We start from the raw sequence: 20,591 nt of genomic DNA on the forward strand, positions 1-20,591 counted from the left end.
TCCAAGTGGCCAAGAGTTGGGGGGTTTTGCACAAACTCAATTTAGGGAGTAGATCTGATCTGGTAGATCAGATGGAGGAGGACTTTAGGAGGTGGGACGTGTTGCCACTCTCCCAGGCGGGTAGGGTGCAGTCCGTAAAGATGAAGGTCCTCCCTAGGTTTCGCCTTCCAGTGCCTGCCTATTCTCATTCCCAAGTCCTTCTTTAAGCAGGTAAACAGGAGTATTACGGGATTTGTGTGGGCAAATAAAACCCCGCGGGTTAAGAGACTGTTTCTGGAGCGCAGTCGTGAGGGGGTTGGGCAGGCACTGCCGAACTTGTGCAGCTATTACTGGGCAGCGAATGTGTCTATGATTCGGAAATGGGTAATGGAGGGAGAGGGGGAGGCGTGGAAACAGTTAGAAGCGGCGTCCTGTATAGACACTAGCTTGGGGGCACTGGTGACGGCACCGTTGCCGCTTCCGCCGACGCAGCATACCACGAGCCCGGTGGTGGCGGCGACACTGAGGATTTGGGGGCAGTGGAGACGGCACAGGGGGAGGTAGGGGCCTCAGTTTGGACCCCGATACGGAACAACCACAGGTTCGTTCCAGGTAGGATAGATGGTGGGTTCCTAAGCTGGCATAGGGCGGGAATCAAAAGGATGGGGGATTTGTTTATCGATGGGACCTTTGCCAGTCTGAGGGCGCTGGAGGAGAAATTTGGGTTACCCCTGGGGAATACCTTTAGGTACATGCAGGTTCGGGCGTTTGTGAAAAAGCAGGTGGGGGAATTCCCATGGCTGCCTGCTCGGAGGATACAGGACAGGGTGGTCTCGGGCGGGTGGGTAGGGGATGGAAAGATATCGGAAACATACCAGGAGCTGCAGGAGGCGGAGGAGATCTCGGTGGAAGAGCTGAAGGGCAAGTGGGAGGAGGAGCTGGGTGAGGAGCTGGATGAGGGCCTGTGGACTGACGCCCTGGGCAGGGTCAATTCCTCCTCACCTTGCGCCAGGCTTAGCCTAATTCAGTTTAAAGTGGTGCATCGGGCGCATATGACAGGGGCGAGAATGAGTAAGTTTTTTGGAGTAGAGGACAGGTGTGTGAGGTGTTCAGGGACCCCAGAAAACCATGTCCATATGTTCTGGGCATGCCCGGCACTTACGGAATTTTGGAAGGGCTTTGCAAAGGCTATGTCCAAGGTCTCGGACACTCGGGTAAAACCGAGCTGGGGGATAGCGATATTTGGGGTATCGGACGATCCGGGAGTGCAGGAGTCGAAAGAGGCCGGAGTTCTGGCCTTTGCCTCCTTGGTAGCCCGGAGAAGGCTCTTGTTAATGTGGAGGGACGTGAAGCCCCCAAGCGTAGAGGCTTGGGTCAGTGACATGGCGGGGTTTCTCAGGTTGGAGAAGATAAAGTTTGCCTTGCGAGTGTCTTTGCAGGGGTTCTCCAGGCGGTGGCAACTGTTCTTTGACTTTCTCGTGGAACGATAGGTGGAGGTCAGCAGCAGCAGCAACCCGGGGAGGGGGGAGGGGATGGTGGGTTGTTTTTACGTTATTTGTTAGGGGCGGATGCCCCATTTTGTTTTGTTTTGATTGTTAATTTTTAGCTGGATAGAGGGTTAAGTGATTTTTGTTGACATAATGCTTTGTTCTCTTTGCATTATTTTCTTTTTTGTAATGTTTTGTAAAAATTATTGAAAAATTTGGAATAAAAACATGAAAAAAAATTCCAATTATTCACATTTAATAAACAAAATGAATGTTGTTAAAACTAATTGGTGGTCCTGTGAATCTGTTCCTCAACGTTTTATATATTTAAAAAAAGTTACAGCTTATTGAGCCAGGGTTTCATTCTTGTATCTTCCCGTCCAGTTATAACATCAACTGGGACTGTAACACAGTGGGCCAGATTCTCTGTTTTGAATCTAAGTGCTGACGCCGGGACTGAATTGGTGGTGTTCTAGGGCCAGGGAAGCGTTCGTTACCCGTCCGTGAGCAATTCAGGATCCGTTAATGGGCTAGCACCAGAGCCACATGGAACTAGAGCAATTCCAATGAAAAACGGTGCCCAATTCGCCGGGGTCGAGATTGGCACTCGAGAGGCTGACAAGCTGCAATCCACTCCCCACAAACACTCATTGCAGCCAACAAGATGGCAATCCGAAGAGCAGCACGCTAATTTGCAGATGTGGAGCTCGAGACCCTGCTGGATGCCATAGAGGAGGGGCAGGGCACCCTGTACCCCCCCCCCCCCCCCCCCAAAGGCACTTATGGGAGGGTCCCCAGCACCCCCAGACCGATCGCACGTGCACAAAAAAGGGCACTACCCATGCCCAAAGGACATGAAGCTGGGGGCCTCAGATTGTCTGGGAGAGCCTCACTGGTGCCATTCCGTCTGGTTCCCGTTTGTGGCATCCAGTGCTGAACGGCGCTTGCCCAAGGTCTTTTAGGCAAAGGAGATGAATCCCAAAGCTTCAGTTCTCTCTGAAATCTGCACATTAGAGTGAGGCTAGCTGTAATATGCAGATTTGCCAAAGAGTGACCCTGCTTCATTACTTTTCAAGATTGTTTGATGTGTTTCGTGTTACTAAGATCAACGATTTAAGACCAATTATTTTAGGTTTCTTCAGTTTTGTCATCTCTCAACATTGACTCAATCAGTATCGTAATTAGGAGTTTCCAGTCATGTGAAAATTGTATTTTCTTCTTTAGCACAAAAGTAGAAAAGGAATTTAAAACGCACAAAACATAAAAAGCAAATAGTTTGCACTCGCTTCTTCCTCCATTTTCCCATCCGTGCTGGGCCATTATACTAGAATTCATTTTTGCAATCCTGGACATTTTTTGATGCCCTGATTATTCCCTATAAGAGGGTCAACTGTGAGCAGTATTGTGATCCTTATGAAGCAAAACTTCCATTAAAGAAATTGTTCTTAAATTTATCTGAAAAGCTGTTCAGTGTAATTTCTTTAACCAATATGGTAGAAGCAGTCATGTACTAACTATGATTTTAATTCATGTTTTTGCTCAATAAAACTGAGAGATCAATACAAAAGAATGGAGCACTTCAGATTTGAGCATCCAGTGTCAAAACATATTTCTCGGTCAAGTATAATACCGTACAGGGTCTATTGGCACCAACGTCTCAACCAATGAATTGCAATATGTCAGCCAATGTATTGGAGGCAGATGAGGGTTTACAACAGGACTTAAAACTGTGTTTTACAGCAAACAATGTGTATTTACAAGGTGAATTTAAGGACAGTCTCTGCAAACTGCAACAAACAAAATCCCTGCCTGAACTTCTCCCAATAAATGCAGGGCAGTTTTTTCTGGCAAAATGCAGAGAATAGTTACATAATATAAATTTTATGTTTAAAATTAATCCCCATTACTTCCACAGATTTTATACTTTCCAGATTATACAATGGTGCCACTATATTCTGCCAAAGTTGTGAGATACCGAAGAAATGTCTGCCAAAATAACCTGGCTCAGCCTCAATTTCAAATGAGCAACTCCTAATGAATCAGTGTGATATGTTTCTATTTTCAACACCAGTCAACTTGTGACATATATATGAATCAAACTTTCAATTAAAGGCAATCTTAATGCTATGACTGCTAAATTAACACACTTATTAATATGACTGGTTTTTTTTTAAAATTGTGTAAACTTTTGTTTTGGACATTAAAATTTAATTTAGGCAGGAAAAAATAGTTGATTAAAGATATATTTCTAAAAGCATTTTGTTGGGTAAGCTATTGGTGGGATCACCTTGTCCTCTTTAAAAAGCCCTAGCAATGGCTTATGGTCTGCCACAAAGGTGAATCGGTGCACATAACTGTACGGATTAAATCTCTTCACCCCGAATAAGACAGCCATTCCTATTTCTATCTGGGCGTAATTACACTCCGCAGCGGCCATTCTTTGACGGGAATGTTATCGGCTTCCATCAGCATTGCGGTGGAACAATACAGCTCTGATTCTGTAAGGCGAGGCGTCACACGTCACCATGGGCAAGAATTGTTGGCCCAGCTAGAGACGTTCATATCCCATGAACAAATTAATCAAAAGAGGCTTATAGGGGTAGTAATGTGTCACCCTGCTGCTTCACCCTGGCAAAAGCTTCCTTCTGAGGTGCTCTCCACACTCCACACCCATTCTTGGTATTTCTTCAGCAATGCATGCAGTGGGGTGAGGATGGCCGCTAGGCCAGGAATAAATTTCCCGTAATATTTTATGAGACCTAAGAACGACTGTAATTTGACGTGTTTTCCGAGGTGGGGGTTTGTTTAATCGCCCACACCTTCTACTCTACCTGGTGTAGTCCATCCCGATCCACACGATACCCCAAGCATGTAGAAAACAAAATTGCCTCTCTTGAGGTGGACACCTGTGTCGGAATGTCGTCGAAGTACACCGCTGCATGTGCTAGCCCTCTCAGGACTTCTCCATAGCGTGATGAGAAATTGCACAATTTGTGCAATCACACCAAAAACTCGGTAACAGACTTCCATGGGGTCCTCTCGTTTAAATCGGTAACTCTGTACAAATTGCTACCTCTGTACAATAACTGACAGTTTAGGGTCGTCATGGTTGCCACGAGTGCCTCGAGCTCTTCGAATCTCTGGGAGCACAGGGTATGTAAGGCTCTTTATGACACTGAAAGTGGGGGCCCCCACAGGCAGTCAGATGAATCACCATCCGGCAATCATCCCCGAAGATAGCATTCGCTTAAATAAAAAGCCCAGTCCTCTAAGCCCGCATTGAATATATTGAGTCTGCCAAAGAGTGGCATTTTCAAAATCGTGCAAACCTTATTCCCTGTGAAGGTAGGTGTCAGTGCTTCAAATAGTTAGCAGCGCCAACTGTAGTTCTGTTTTATCCTCGTTGCCAATTTAGTTGTCACAGAGGAGTTCAGAGAAGAGTCCAGCGAATGATTTATTTGCAAGAGTGATGTATTTACATGTACTGTCCAGTCGGGACTACTCTGCATCTCGGCCCCTACCTGGGCCGGCTTTTAAGGTCCTAAGGTAACTATCCCGCTGAAGGGCCTCCGCCCCTCAGCAGGGAAGCTCATACTCCACGAGGCTGATGGGTTACAAAAGGTGTCTTGACTGTTCTCCAAGCCTGGGATCCCCTCTTGGCTAGGGCCAGAGTGATTATCCTTTCTTTCCTTGTGTGAGTAGGGGTGGTACATTGCCTTGAGTGGAGTTGGGTGGACACAGATTCAGCAGAGTGTGGGTTTTGGGGTTGGGTGGAAGGTGCTGAGCACCTAATTTACTGAGTTTTCTTTTTATAAGTTGCTGGGCTAGGCCAGACCCGTCGCCGTTGCTGGTATCCTGTTGTCCCCGAGGATTGGAGGTGCCCCATTTTGAGGGCAGCTGTGCGATGGGTCCCGGAGAGGCTAGGTTTGGTCTCCAGGTGCATGCATATTTGAGGATGGGTTGAGCGCTGTACTAAATAGATATACTGTTTTTTTTCCCCTGGGGTAGGATTCTCCCCTTATTGATTGGTGTTTGGCTCTCCAACTCATTGGTGTGTCTCAGAAAATTGCCCGAGATGTTGGGGGTGTGAGTTGGATACTGATTCCCTCTTCCATTTTTTTCACATACTTTTTTGATATGGTATTGTTTTGTATTGAAGCAAGGGGGCTGCAGAAGGACTTGGACAAGCTAGGAGAGTGGGCAATGAAGTGGCAAATGAAATATAATGTGGAAAAGTGTGAGGTTATGCACTTTGGAAGGAGGAATCTAGGCATAGACTATTTTCTAAATGGGGAAATGCTTCGGAAAGCAGAAGCACAAAGCGACTTGGGAGTCATTGTTCACGATTCTCTTAAGGTTAATGTGCAGGTTCAGTCGGCAATTAAGAAGGCAAATGCAATGTTAGCATTCATGTCAAGAGGGTTAGAGTACAAGACCAGGGATGTACTTCTCGTAACAGCCTCCCCGAACAGGTGCCAGAAAGTGGCGACTAGGGGCTTTCCACAGTAACTTCATTTGAAGCCTACTCGTGACACTAAGCGATTTTCATTTTCATTTCATTTCACTTAGGGGCTGTTTAGCACAGGGCTAAATCGCTGGCTTTGAAAGCAGGCCAGCAGCACGGTTCGATTCCCGTAACAGCCTCCCCGAACAGGCGCCGGAATGTGGCGACTAGGGGCTCTTCACAGTAACTTCATTGAAGCCTACTCGTGACAATAAGTGATTTTCATTTTACCTCTGAGGCTGTATAAGGCTCTGGTCAGACCCCATTTGGAGTATTGTGAGCAGTTTTGGGCCCCATATCTAAGGAAGGATGTGCTGGCCTTGGAAAGGGTCCAGAGGAGGTTCACAAGAATGATCCCTGGAATTAAGAACTTGTTGTATGAGGAACATTTGAGGACTCTGGGCCTGTACTCGTTGGAGTTTAGAAGGATGAGAGGGGATCTTATTGAAACGTACAAGATACTGCGAGGCCTGGATAGAATAGACTGGAAAGGATGTTTCCACTTGTAGGAAAAACTAGAACCAGAGAATACCATCTCAAATTAAAGGGTCGTCCTTTAAAACAGAGATGAGGAGGAATTTCTTCAGCCAGAGGGCGGTGAATCTGTGGAACTCTTTGCCGCAGAAGGCTGCGGAGGCCATTTCACGGAGTGTCTTAAGACAGAAATAGATATGTTATTGATTAATAAGGGGATCAGGGGTTATGGGGAGAAGGCACGAGAATGGTGATGAGAAAAATATCAGCCATGATTGAATGGCTGAGCAGACACAATGGGCCAAGTGGCCTAATTCTGCTCCTATGTCTTATGGTAACTTTGTTGCATCATTTTCTAAAATTAAAATCCTAATAAATATACTTTTAAAAAGAAGAAAGTTAAGAATGGCTGCATTTTTTAAGCTTGTCCACACATTCAATTGTTACTATCACAGTGCTTCCCAAATATTTTTCCCATTTTAGTGCTTTTAAATTACTGTGATCCCTGAGTGGAGGCTGTGGGGGAAGGTTGTGAGAGTGAGGGCTATGGAGAGGTAGTTTGATACTAATTTGGAGGCCCTGAACTTAATCCAAATTGATCCCCATCAGCCAGGAGAGAATTTCTCTTGCCACCTCCCTCCTGCTTGCCCACTGTCCCAGTCGCTACCTCCCTTACACTCCCACTTGCCACATCCCTCCCACCAACCATCTTTCCCAACTCTACGTTTCCCTCTCCTGCTTCAGCAGGCCACATGATAGCCAGCCAGACTCTTGCCATCAGGAAGGCCCGCGAGGTGCAGTTCTATTAAAGTGGCTCATTGCAAGAATTTCATTATATCGCCCCATGGCCACCTTTATGGTTTGGGACCTTGTGACCGGAAAACCTCATCCTGCAACCCCACAGGGAAGTCACAACCATGGTTTGGGAATCCCATGTACCACAGAGTTAATTGCTTCTGCACAGAATGTATATTTGAAGTTCCATGAGCTGTCATGGAGGGTATGAGAAGCCATTGGGGGTGCATGAGGGGCATAAGGTTGGCATGAGACGTCATGGATGGGAAATGGGTGGGTGGGCTATGAGGGATAGAGGGCCTAATGTTGAAAAAAACAACTGGGACCAAGACCCAGAGAACCTAGGTGGGCCTTTTAAGCAGCCCAGCTTGACACTCAGCTGATCCTGTGGACCCTTCCGAACTACTCTGGGGTCGATAAGCCAGACTATGCAGATACTTAGCCTTGCCCCAAATTGAAAATGATGCCTTTCAAGGTAGTTTTGCTAGACAGATGCGCCAAGCTGGAAACTTTCCTCACTCTCATGACCCACCTCTAACACAAAATCCCGCCCATTATTAAGTACTATCAGAGTAGAGTCCTCTACAATACTTTCTTGACTGCACAATGCAGACTAATCTCTACCCCGCATGTAATGACCTGGGAGACAACACCCAGGTGCGGTTACGAAATGAAAAATGAAAATCGATTATTGTCACGAGTAGGCTTCAATGACTGGTGCACATGTGTGATGAGGTCTCCCAGGCGTGGCCAATGAGTCTGAGGCATCAGGTAAATCAGGCATCCAGGTATTTAAATAAGCCAGAAGGGTCATTTAAATATTCAGATCTGGGTCTTGCCCATTGTGGGTGAGATGCATCCAGTTCGTGTTGGGTGGAGTGATTTGGGTGACTTGCGCAAGGTTTCCTGCCCGGCGTGGAGCCCAATTTGGGGCTTGTGCGAAATTCACCCATTGCTCCCAGATCCACACCAAACGCGACGGGGTTACTGGATCGTGCCTAATGTAATTCTTCATGATTCTGTTGTGTCCATAGATATTGTAACCAGACTAAATTGTTTCAATGGACTTGTGTTTATGCGTCATTTTAGAACATAGAACAGTACAGCACAGAACAGGCCCTTCGGCCCTCAATGTTGTGCCGAGCCATGATCACCCTACTCAAACCCACGTATCCACCCTATACCCGCAACCTTACTTTTATTAGGACACTACGGACAATTTAGCATGGCCAATCCACCTAACCCGCACATCTTTGGACTGTGGGAGGAAACCGGAGCACCCGGAGGAAACCCACGCACACAGGGGGAGGACGTGCAGACTCCACACAGACAGTGACCCAGCTGGGAATCGAACCTGGGACCCTGGAGCTGTGAAGCATTTATGCTAACCACCATGCTACCCTGCTGCCCAAATTTTAATACGGAGATCTAATTAATACTGATAAATTAGAATAAAATAAATCTTAATATCCTATTTTTAGCACTATGATGAGTTTGGACAAGGATTACATATTCTTTATGATTCACTTTTGCATTTTCAGATATTATCTGACCCCCCCCCCCCCCCCCACCCCCATGAAGTTCCTGCTGTGCACCCCTGTTCTCCATAAAATATATCAGAACCCACTCAATTTGATTGCAGTGTTACAGATCACTTACAGATATCATATACTTGCAATTATTTTTGTTTCTTTAACTTCAGAATAGATTTTATGTCAGTTAATTCAACCCAGATACATAAGACTGGGTTTACATTTTGGGTATGACCATGATCTAACTAAGCATGTTATTATTTCATATTCAGAGATGCGCAAACAAGTGAACAGTGCAGAGTTGAAGAACCAGCGATTGAAGGAAGTATTCCAGAAGAAGATTCAGGAATTCCGAGCTGTCTGCTACACTCTGACAGGTTACAAGATTGACGTCACCACAGAGAACCAGTACAAGCTGTCATCAATGTACGCGGAACACCAGGATGACTACCTAATGTTCAAGGTAAGGGCACAGTGAGGAGGTAGAACACAACTTGGGCAGAAATGTTTATATTTGAAGAGAATGTTAGTCATTAATCATCCTCATCAGACTTATTTCCAGCTGAATCTAACCTGCATGTTTTCAGGGACTGGATTTAATTTCTAACCAGGATTCTTTGTTCAAGGTTATTTCTATTGATTTTAACTGCTCTGTGAAATTCAGTGACATGTTGTAGCACCATGAGATAACTGCTTGCATTTTGATTAGTTACAGTTCAACAGTTGCATATTGTTCTAGTTCATCATTCATGTTCCTGATGAGTTTCATAGATTCTTGGCTGGGTAGCTCTATGAGTTAATCGTCACATAATCATCAATTATGTACCAGGATGCAGCTCAGAGACATTAAGTGGTTTATTATTGATCATAGTAAAATAGTAATATTGCCCCTCTTGTAATGTGGTGAACAGAATCAAAGGGCATATGTGTCCAAGCAATGTTAGTACTTGGTACCCATGGTATTTTGCTTAATGGATACTGATGTTAAGCGTTGAAGAATTCTGGAGTACGTGAAGAAGAATTGCTAACATTAAGAAGGCACCCTTTTAATAAAAGTGCAGAGATGAAAAATAGATTCTTAAAAGAGTTAATACCGAAGCAGAGTCCCAAATCAGGAAGAAAACAAATCCCAATTGTCATGAGTGCAGCTTATCGGCTTGAATGAAGAATAATATTGGTGGGTCAGTGAAGAAGATCATGAACTGCTACATTCTGCTATATTGCCAAAGGAAAGTGGTTTAAACATGCAATGTCCCTCTGAAATGAAAGTAGTAAAATGAAGAAGCGAATGGTGAGGATCTGGACTGCACTGCCTGAGAGTGTGGTGATTACAGGTTCAATTAAGGTATTCCAGAGAGATTTGGAATGGTATCTGAAAACAGGACTATGTGGAGAATGAGGAAAAATGGCACGAGGTGAATTGCACCTTCAGAGAGCCAGCGAGTTTTGACAGGCCGAATGGCTGACTTCCATGCTGTGAACAGGGTAAATAATTTTGCGATTTAAATCTTATTAGCTCCCTGGTTGGACCACTGTAGATCACTGATTACTGCCCATCCTTTTCTCACTGACGATCTGATATAGGCTTGTCCAAATATTTTCTTCACGACTTTATGAAACCAGCTGGTGGAATTGCAATTCAAGTGGGACGGGAATTGAATTTTATTTCCCTCCCTCTAGTAGATGGGAGGGATGGAACAAACTTACTTTATTTAGCAAGGCAACCAAAAAATTATTAAACCTAACGCCAGATCTTCCAGTCAGTGGTAATGCTGAGGAGATTACCACTGGTTGCAAAGATAATTACACAATTCCTTTTTTTGCGTCCTTGTGCAACAGCGATGCTTCAGCGCAGCCATGCACGGGCAGCACTGGAAAGAGTAGCAGTACAGAGGCTCTACCCCGTTGTATGACATTCACAGTCATACTCAACTGTGTTTAAATATCTTAAAGAGTTTTAGTGGAGTGAGTGAAGGGCTGGTCGGGGTGTTGGTTTGAATTATGCAGTTAAGCATTGAGTTACACAAAAGATTAAACAGTGCAACAATTCCAGGATAATTATCTGGGTATATTGCACGTATCTAGTCTAAGTTTCATTCTAGAGGATCCTGGGCAGTGCAAAAGAGCCCACCGGGCAGCACAGTAGTTAACACTGCTGCCTCACAGCACCAGGGACCCTGGTTCAATTCTGTCCTTGGTGACTGTGTGGCATTTGTACGTTCTCCCAGTGTCTGGGTTTCCTCCTGCAGTCCAAAGGTGTTCAGGTTAGGTGGACTGGCCATGATCAATGCACAGGGGTTTGCGCCTAGCTAGAGGCTCTTTCAGAGGGTGGGTGCAGACTCGATGGGCTGAATGGCCTCCTTCTGCACTGTAGGGATTTTATGGAAGTTTAGACTTGCTGGGCAATTGCCATGCATATGTGTAGGTCAGATCTTCCGTTGGATCCACCACTGGCAAATGTCTCTAATTCGGTGCTGTTGCGCATTGGAAGTTCCAGCCGGTGTATAAAGTTGAGTGATTATTTATACAGCAACAACCTAGTATGGAGACAGCAGATTCAGAAAGGGAAGATCGTGCCTCACCGATCTGGCATTTTAGGCAAGTGGTTCCCTATGTGGATTGTGGAAAACCTTACAGCATGGTGTGTCCTAACTTCAAAAATGTATTTGACAAAGTGCTTCAAAACACAGTTGATTGCATTATTTGTCAGGATTAAAGGTAAATCTTGAGGAGTGAAAAGGAAAATAGTTAAAATATAAAGGTTGAAATTAGCAGGGAAGCTGATTTGAAGAAGGCAATTCAGGAAATGCAGAATGATTTGGGGGAAAAAGATGAGTGAGCAGAACATTGCAGATGAAATTTATTCTGAGTTTAAATGTAAAGCACTACTGTATGTGGGAAGAAAAAAATTATAATGCATGGAACAATTGAATGTTGTCAAAAAAGATTACAAACATTCACATTTCCTCTCCGTGCTACTGGAACAATGCTGATATTTGAAATCAGATACCAAGATTTTCATTCTCCTTTCGTATGTGTAGAATAGTTGGCAAGAACCTGCATTTCACTATATCACAAATACAAAATTGAGACTCCAGTACACTGTACTACACAAATAAATTAGACTCTGGCTTGGTTGTCCCATGCTTAACTGAACAAATTGAACTCTTGAGAACAATGTGGTCAACTGAGAAGTGTCATACATAGACAGCTGTGCATCCTTTTCCCTCAATCTTGTCGAGTTAATAGGTTTTCCATCCCTGTTTCTCTTCAAAATTTTCAAGTTATTTTATTCCAATGTGAAGCTTGTAACTTGGTGGGTAGCAGACCAATTATTGTACCTCAGTCAGAAGAAGCATCTCCGTTGGGAAACATTTAATGAGCTCGCAACCAACTTAAATCCAGTATCTTTTAGAGCTCTTCTAATTAGTTTGCACTGTTAAAGAGTTTTATGATTTTATCAACATTAATGGTTCTGGCAACTTTTCCTTCTGTGGTCTAAATGAGTGAATCCTGTAATAAATGCATATTTAGCTCAGTGTGCTTTTGAATGTTCGCACAGGATTATAATGAATTCTATAATTGCACAGATGACTTCTCAAGTGTGATGGGAATTATGCCACTGTACCTCAGCTTCTGCCTAGCTTTTTCCTTCTGGAAGATTCTTCAGTGCATCAGAAAAAACATTGAAAATTGGTATCCTTGGCAGGATGAATTGCATGATTTGGTTCTGTTGAAGTCAGTTTAAGGTTATCCGGTTATAGAACATAGAACAGTACAGCACAGAACAGGCCCTTCGGCCCTCGATGTTGTGCCGAACAATGATCACCCCACTTAAACCCACATACCCGTAACCCAACAATCCCCCCATTAACCTTACACTACGGGCAATTTAGCATGGGCAATCCACCTAACCCGCACATCTTTGGACTGTGGGAGGAAACCGGAGCACCCGGAGGAAACCCACGCGCACACGGGGAGGACGTGCAGACTCCACACAGACAGTGACCCAGCCGGGAATCGAACCTGGGACCCTGGAGCTGTGAAGCATTGGGGAACATTGAGTCATGAAATATATCTAGCAATTCCACTGCTAGATTTATTGGGAAAGTTTGGTTGGAGAGAACTGTTAGACATTCATGAGCACAATTCTTGGGATTGCAGCTGACCCATTACTGGATTAATAGATGGAAGTAATTTAAGCAGAGAATGATAGTTTAGTGTATATTCAGCTGACCAACCACTATGACCCTTTCTTATGAGAGCTGCTAAAAGTTTTTTAAAAATATAAATAAATGAAGTAAATCTAGCATGACTACTCAATGGATCTTCATATAATCTCAAATACTACAAAACAATATATTCAGTGCCAAGCAGAATATTGGCCCAGTGTTACACCCAGTTTATCACCTAATGACTGAGATGGTGCCATATGTATCAGATACTCAGTAATACATTCAAGGAATTCAGGATAGACTTCTTAACCAAAGTGTGCTTAGAATTTGGAACTTGCTACTCATCATGGAGTAGTTGAAGCAAATCATATAGATGCATTTTGCAGGAAGTTTGATAACCACACAAAGGAGCAAAGATATGCGGATGGGTTTAGATGAATTGGGGAGGGAGGAGGCTTGTGCTGCAGATTCAATGCAGTTCTGTCCTTTGGCTCAACTGAGTTTAAACAAGGTGTGGCATGGGTAGCTAATTGCATTGTATACTCACATAAATGTGGGCTGCAAACGTACAATTCGACGTAGCTATCCATTTTTGCAGAGTAAACAACTGGACTTAATCTCTCATTGGGTTGGCCCAGAAGCGAGTTTGTAAAACCCTTACTCCAGTTCTATGTAGTATCCCTTCATCAGGAAACTACTGCAACCACGATTAAAGTACAGCATGTGAAACACAGAGGAGTAGGCCTTGCCATGAGTTACTGTAACCAGTTGTAAATAACTGAGGCTGCCTATCATGGAACTTCAAAAAAGAAAGACTTACATTTATACAGCACCTCCCATGACCACCAGACATCCCAAAGCCGTCTGCAGCCAATAAAGTACTTTAGACGTGCAGTTACTTGTAATAAATGTGGTATGCTATTTCACAGAGCAAGCTAAAATTAATTATCTGCCTTGCACTTCAGTGCATTTACTCTTTTCACGTCAACTATTTCACCTGGTACCATATTCCATATTGTAAAGAGTTCACCTGAATTCCTCGTAGAATTTTGCTGTGCATTCAATGGCTGCTGTTTGTGGAAAAACAATAACCACACATTGGAAAATACTTTATTGCTCATGGTGCACTTGGGATGTGATGGAACTGCTATGGCATCAAATAATTGCATGTTCTTTCACTGAACAAGTTCTCCTTTAACTTGTCTCACTTCCTCCAAACCAAAGGTGCAGCTATGGGTAACTACATGGGGCCCAGTTTTGCCTGTCTCTTTATGGAGTATTTGGAACATTCCCTGTTCCATCCTATTCCGTCCCCATCACACATTTCTTTTGTTGGTGCATGGGTGACTGTTTCGGTGCCGCTTCATGTTCCCGACTGGACCTGGATAAATGAATTAATTTTTCTTCCAATTTCTACCCCTCTTATCACCTTCACATGGTCAATCTCTGACACCCTTTCCTTGACCTCTCTATCCCCATTTATGGGGACATACTGTCCACCAGTATATATTACAAGCCCACCGACTCACGCAGCTACTTTCACTACAGCTCTTCACACCCCACATCCTGTAAGGACACCATCCAATTCTCCCACTTCCTTTGCCTCCCTTGCATCGTTTCCAATGATGCCACTTCCCAAAACTGTGCTGCTGACATGCCTTCATTCTTCCTTAACCATGTTTCCCACCCACTTTTGATCAACAGGGCTCTCAACTGTGCCCGGCCCATCTCCCACACCTCTACTCTCACCCTCCCTCCCAGAACCATGATAGGGTCCCACTTGTCTCACTTGTCACCCCATCAGCCTCCGTATTCAAAGAATAATCGGTCCCCGGTTCCAACAATGCCAGCATGATGCCACCACCAAACACATCTTGCCCTCACTCTCATCTGTCAGACTTCCACAGGGACTGTTCCCTCCAGGATACCTTGGTCCACTCCTCCATCACTTCAACCCCTTACCCTCTTCCCACGGCACCTCCCATGCAAGCGCAAAGTTATAACACCTGCCCCTTTACCTCCTCCCTGCTTACCATTCAAGGACCTAAACATTCTTCAGGTGACACAAGGTTCAGGTGCACCTCCTTCAATCTAGTCTATTGCATTTACTACTCACAATGCAGTGTACACTACATTGGAGAGACTAAACACAGACTGAGTGAACACTTTTCAGAACACCTTTGGTCTGTCCGCAAGTAGGACCCAGACCTTCGTGTCGCTTGCCAAATCACCGTCCTGCTCTCATATCCAATGTCTTTCCTTGGCCTGTTTCAATGAAGCCAAACGCAAACTGGAGGAACAGCACCTCATCTTCTGATTAGGCACACTACAGCCTTCTGGACTTCCCCACAACAGTATAAATCTGATCCTATTTCCAGTTCCTTCTAGCTTTGACAAAGAGTCTCCAGACTCAAAACGTTAGCTTCTTTCCCTCTCTTCGCAGATGCTAAGATTGTCCAATATTTTCTGTTTTCGTTTCAGATTCCAGCATCCACAGTCATTTGCTTTTATCTGCATGTTCTTTCTCACTGCCTTGGCTGGAATGATGCATTAATATGGGTCATGACCCTTTTATAATATTAAAGAGCACTGTTATGTAAGATCAGTATTGAGGAGGTATGATGTATTCGAAAATTTCAATAGTTGACACTCCTGAAACAAAAAGATTCCTCAGTGAGACAAAGACAACAGCATTCTTCATGGTATGTTGTGAATGTTCTTCTCTCCTACGTTCCCATGTCTAATATTGCTAAGAATATACTTGAAATTACTACCTGTTTTTCTCATCGCTCCATTTCTTGCTTTTTGCACTTCCCTGTTTTTCAGTGCTGTACCATTGCCTTCAGTTTAAGATTAAGACTTCACCTTAGACTAAGCTCTGATATTCGCACCCTAGACCTTGTCACCTATCTATCTCTTATTCCTCATTTAAGAGATACCCTAAAACCTATCCATTTCATCAAGATTTTTGTCGACATTGAAAAATCCTCTTGTATGTGCCTATGTCTGAGTCCATCCTCAGAAATATGTGCCGGAACATTTTACTATGTGGAAGTCGATTTTAAAAAATGTTTTAAATTGTTTAGGGGATGTGGGCGTCGCTGGTCAGGCCAACATTTATTGCCCATTCGTAGTTGCCCATCAGAAGATGGTGGAGAGTTGCCTCCTTGAACCGCTGCAGTCCCTGAGATGTAGATACGCTCACAGTGTTGTTGGGGAGGGAGTTCTGGGATATTGACTCAGCGGCATGAAGGAACGGTGGCGATATATTTCCGGGGTGGTGAGTGACTTGGAGGGGAACCTCCAGCTGGTGGTTCCCAGTTATCTGCTGCTCTGGTCCTTCTAGATGGTTGGGCGGCATGATAGCACAGTGGTTAGCACTGTTGCTTCACAGTTTCAGAGACCCGGGTTTGATTCCCAGCTATGGTCACTGTCTGTGCAAAGTCTGCACAACCTTCCGTATCTGGGTGGGTTTCCGCCGGGTGCTCCAGTTTCCTCCCATTGGGCGTTCTGAATTCTCCCTTAGTGTACCCGAACAGGCGCTGGAGTGTGGCAACTAGGGAATTTTCACAGTAACTTCATTGCAGTGTTAATGTGAACCTACTTGAAACACTAATAAAAATTATTATTTTTAGCGGTTGTGGGTTTGGAAGGTGCTGCTTAAGGAACCCTGGCGAGTTTCTGCAAAGCATCTTGTAGATGGTACACACGGTTGCCATTGTTCGCCGCTGGTGGAGGGATTGAATGTTTATGGAAGGAGTAGCAATCTAGCCGGTTGCTTTTTCCTGGATAGTATCAAGCTTCTTGAATGTTGTTGGAGCTGTACTCATTCAGGCAAATGGAGAGTATTCCATTACACTCCTGACTTGTGCCTTGTAGATGATGGACTTGTTTGGAGGTCAGGGGGTGAGGTACTGAATGTAAGATGGCTTGTCTTTGACCGGCTCTGGTAGCCACAGTAATAATATGGTTGGTCCAGTTCAGTTTTATGATCAATGGTAACCCCAGGATATTGATTGTGGGAGATTCAGCGATGGTAATGCCATTTGCGTCAAGGGGCGATGGTCAGATCCTCTATTGTAGGAGATGGTCATTGCCTGGCACTTGGGTGGCACGAATGTAACCTGCCACCTGTTGGCCAAAGCCTGGATATTGTTCAGGTCCTGCTGCATTTGGACAAGGACTGCTTCAGTATCTGTGGAGTTGCGAATGGTGCTAAACACTGTGCAGTCATTTGCGAACATCTCCACTTCTGACTTTCTGATGGAAGAGAGGTCATTCTGAAGATGGTTGGGCCTAGGCCATTACTCTAAGGAACTCCTGCTGTGATGTCTGGAGCTGAGATGATTGACCTCCAGCCACCACAACCATCTGCCTTTGTGCCAGGTAAGAAGCGGAGCGTTTCTCCCCTGATTTCAGTTGACCCAGTTTTGCTAGCGCTCCTCGATGCCATACTCGGTCAAATGCTGCCTTGATATCAAGGGCAGTCACTCTCACCTCACCTCTGACATTCAGCCCTTTTGTCCATGTTTGGCTGCAATGAGGTCAAGAGCTGAGTGCCCTGGTGGAACACAAACGGAGTGCCGTGAGCAATTTATTGCTGATTAAGTGCCGCTTGATAACAGTTTATGACTCCTTTCATCACTTTGCTAATGATGAATAGTAAACTGATAAGATGGTAATTAGCTGGGTTGGATTTGTCCTGTTTCTTCTGTACAGGAAATACCTGGGCAATTTTCCACATTGCCGGATAGATGTCAGTGTTGTAGATGTACTGGAACAGCTTGGCTAAGTTCTGGAGAACAAGTCTTCAGTACTATTGCCAGAATATTGTCAGGGTCCATAGCCTTTGCAGTATCCAGTGCCTTCAGCTGTTTCTTCATATTACATGGAGTGAATCGTATTGGCTGAAGACTGACATCAGTGATAATAATAATAGTAATCTTTATTGGTGTCACATTGACATTGTAATGATGTTACTGTGAAAATCCCCTAGTCACCACACTACAGCACCTGTGCGAGTACACTGAGGGAGAATTAGAATGTTCAATTCACATAACAAGCACGTTTTGCAGGATTTTGTGGGAGGGAACCGGAGCACCCGGAGGAAACCCGCAGACTCCACACAGACAGTGACCCAAGCCGGGAATCAAACCCAGGTCTCAGGCGCTGTGAAATGCTGGGGACTTCCGGAGGGGACCGAGGTGGATCATCAACTCAGCACTTCTGGCTGAGGATTTTTGCAAATGCTTCAGCTTTGTCTTTTGCACAGATGTACTGGGCTCTTCCATCATTGAGGACGGAATATTTGTGGAGCCTCCTTTTCCAGTGAGTTGTTTAATTGTCCACCACCATTCACTGCTGTATGTGGCAGGACTGCAGAGCTTAGATCTTTTGCATTTATTGTGGAATCGCTTAGCTCTGTCTATTACTTGCTGCTTATGCTGTTTGGCACACAAGTAGTCCTTTGTTATAGCTTCACCAGGTTGACAGCTCATTTTTAGGTTTGCCTGGTATTGCTCCTGGCATGTCCTCCTGCACTCTTCATTGAACCAAGGTTGTCTCCTGGCTTGGTGGTTATGATAGATTGGGTAATATGCTGGGCCATGAAGTTGCAGACTGTGGTTGAGTACAATTCTGATGCTGCTGATTGCCCACAGCATCTCTTGAATTGCTAGATCTGTTCGAAGTCTATCCCATTTAGCACGGTGGTAGTGCCATACAACATGAGGGAGGCTATCCTCTTTTTAGTTTTGAGTACCCAATTAATTTTTTTTCCCAATTAAGGGCCACATTTTTGGGTTGTGGGGCTGAGACCCACACAGACACGGGGAGAATGTGCAAATTCCCCACAGCCAGTGACCTGAGGCCGGGATCGAACTGTAAGGCAGCAGTGCCAACCACTGCGCCAACGAACTGTCCAATAGATAGCATCCTAATGTGAAGCTGGGTCTTTGTCTCCACAAGGACTGTGAGGTGGCCACTTCTACTGATACTGTCATGGACAGATGCATCTACAGCAGGCAGATTGGTGAGGATGAGGTTAAGTATGATTTTCCCTCTTATTGGTTCCGATACCACCTGCTGCAGTCCCAATTTAGCAGCTGTGTCATTTAAGATCCAACCAGCTCGGTCTGTGGTGGTACTAGCGAGCCACACTTGGCGATGGACATTGAAGTCCTGCACCCAGAATACATTCTGTGCCCTTGCCACCCTCAATGCTTCCTCCAAGTGGTGTTCAACATGGAGTACTGATTAATCAGCTAATGGTGGTCGTTACGTGGTAATGCACAGTGTTATAACATCTGCAGTTAGGTTTAAATGTGAAAACAGGTTTCCTGCCTTGCTTGAGGAAAGCATCGTTCTGCTTGCTGCCTCTCTAAAACTTATTTTAGACTAGGAATTGACTGTATGAGTTATTAATGCAATTTTCACTTTCTTCATGGGCGGCATGAAGGCAAAGTGGTTAGTACTGCTGCCTCACAGCACCAGGGATCCAGGTTCAATTTCAATCTTGGGTCACTGTATGTGTGGTGTATGTGTGGAGTTTGCACTATCTCCCTGTGTCTGCGTGCGTTTCCTCCGGGTGTGCCGGTTTCCTTCCACAGTAGCAAAGGTGTGCAGGTTAGGTAGGTGGATTGGCGATGCTAAATTTCCCCGTTGTGTCCAAAAAAGATGTGTAGGTTATGAGGTTATTGGGTTATGGTGGGGAAGTGAGCTTGGGTGGAAGACTCTTTCAGAGGGTTGGTGCAGACTTAATGGGCTGAATGGCCTCCTTCTGCACTGTAGAGATTCTATGATCGTCAGAAGACTTCAATGACTGAAAAAAAAATGCTCATCAGCTGTGTGGAGAACCAGCACAGAGGTGCAGTGGTTAGCACTGCTGCTTCACGGCGCCGAGGTCTCAAGTTCGATTCTGGGTCAGTCTGTGTGGAGTTTGCACATTCTCCCCTGTTTGTGTGGGTTTCGCCCCCACAATCCAAAGATGTGCAGGGTAGATGGATTGGCCAAGCTAAATTGCCCCTTAATTGGAAAAAATGAATTGGGTACTCTAAATTTAAAAAAAAATAATAAATTGCACAGAGAACCACATGAACATTGAGAAGTGAGGAAGGTGCTGGATGAACTGTACACAGTCATAAACAACTATGAAACAGAACACCCGGAGGCCTTGTTCATTGTGGCCGGAGACTTCAACAAAGCCAACCTCAAGAGTGTACTGCCAAAATTCCACCAGCACGTCTCCTGCCCCACCAGGGGTGACAACACTCTTGACCACTGCTACTCAAAAATCAAGGGCGCCTACCGTTCCATCCCCCGACCGCATTTTGGGAAATCAGACCATAAGACTGTGCTCCTTCTCCCAGCTTACAAGCAGAAACTCAAATGGGAGAATCCAGCTAAGAAGGTTGTGCAGTGCTGGTCCGAGGAGGCAGAAGAGCTCTTACGTGACTGCTTAGAGACAGTGGACTGGTCCATATTTAAGAACTCAGCGACTAACTTAAATGAGTATGCCACCACCGTCACAGACTTCATCAGCAAATGTGTGGACGACTGCGTGCCAAAGAAAGCAGTACGTACGTTCCCCAACCGGAAACTATGGCTCAACCGCGCGATTGACTCACTACTGAAGGACAGATCTGAG

The 20,591-nt window shown here is 44.9% G+C and overlaps 1 protein-coding gene across 3 annotated transcripts in view; it reads left to right on the plus strand.

Moving 5' to 3' along the window:
* mad1l1 (mitotic arrest deficient 1 like 1) overlaps positions 1-20,591 on the plus strand; it is a 1,113,232-nt gene that overhangs the window by 724,490 nt on the left and 368,151 nt on the right. For all 3 annotated transcript variants that reach the window (XM_038819492.1, XM_038819491.1, XM_038819493.1), the window contains exon 17: positions 9,044-9,234. In XM_038819492.1, coding sequence (XP_038675420.1) covers positions 9,044-9,234 — 191 coding nt within the window. The remainder of the gene's footprint in view (positions 1-9,043; positions 9,235-20,591) is intronic.

The sequence above is a fragment of the Scyliorhinus canicula genome, chromosome 15 (genome assembly GCF_902713615.1).
Source record: "Scyliorhinus canicula chromosome 15, sScyCan1.1, whole genome shotgun sequence".
Classification (NCBI taxonomy): Eukaryota; Metazoa; Chordata; class Chondrichthyes; order Carcharhiniformes; family Scyliorhinidae; genus Scyliorhinus; species Scyliorhinus canicula.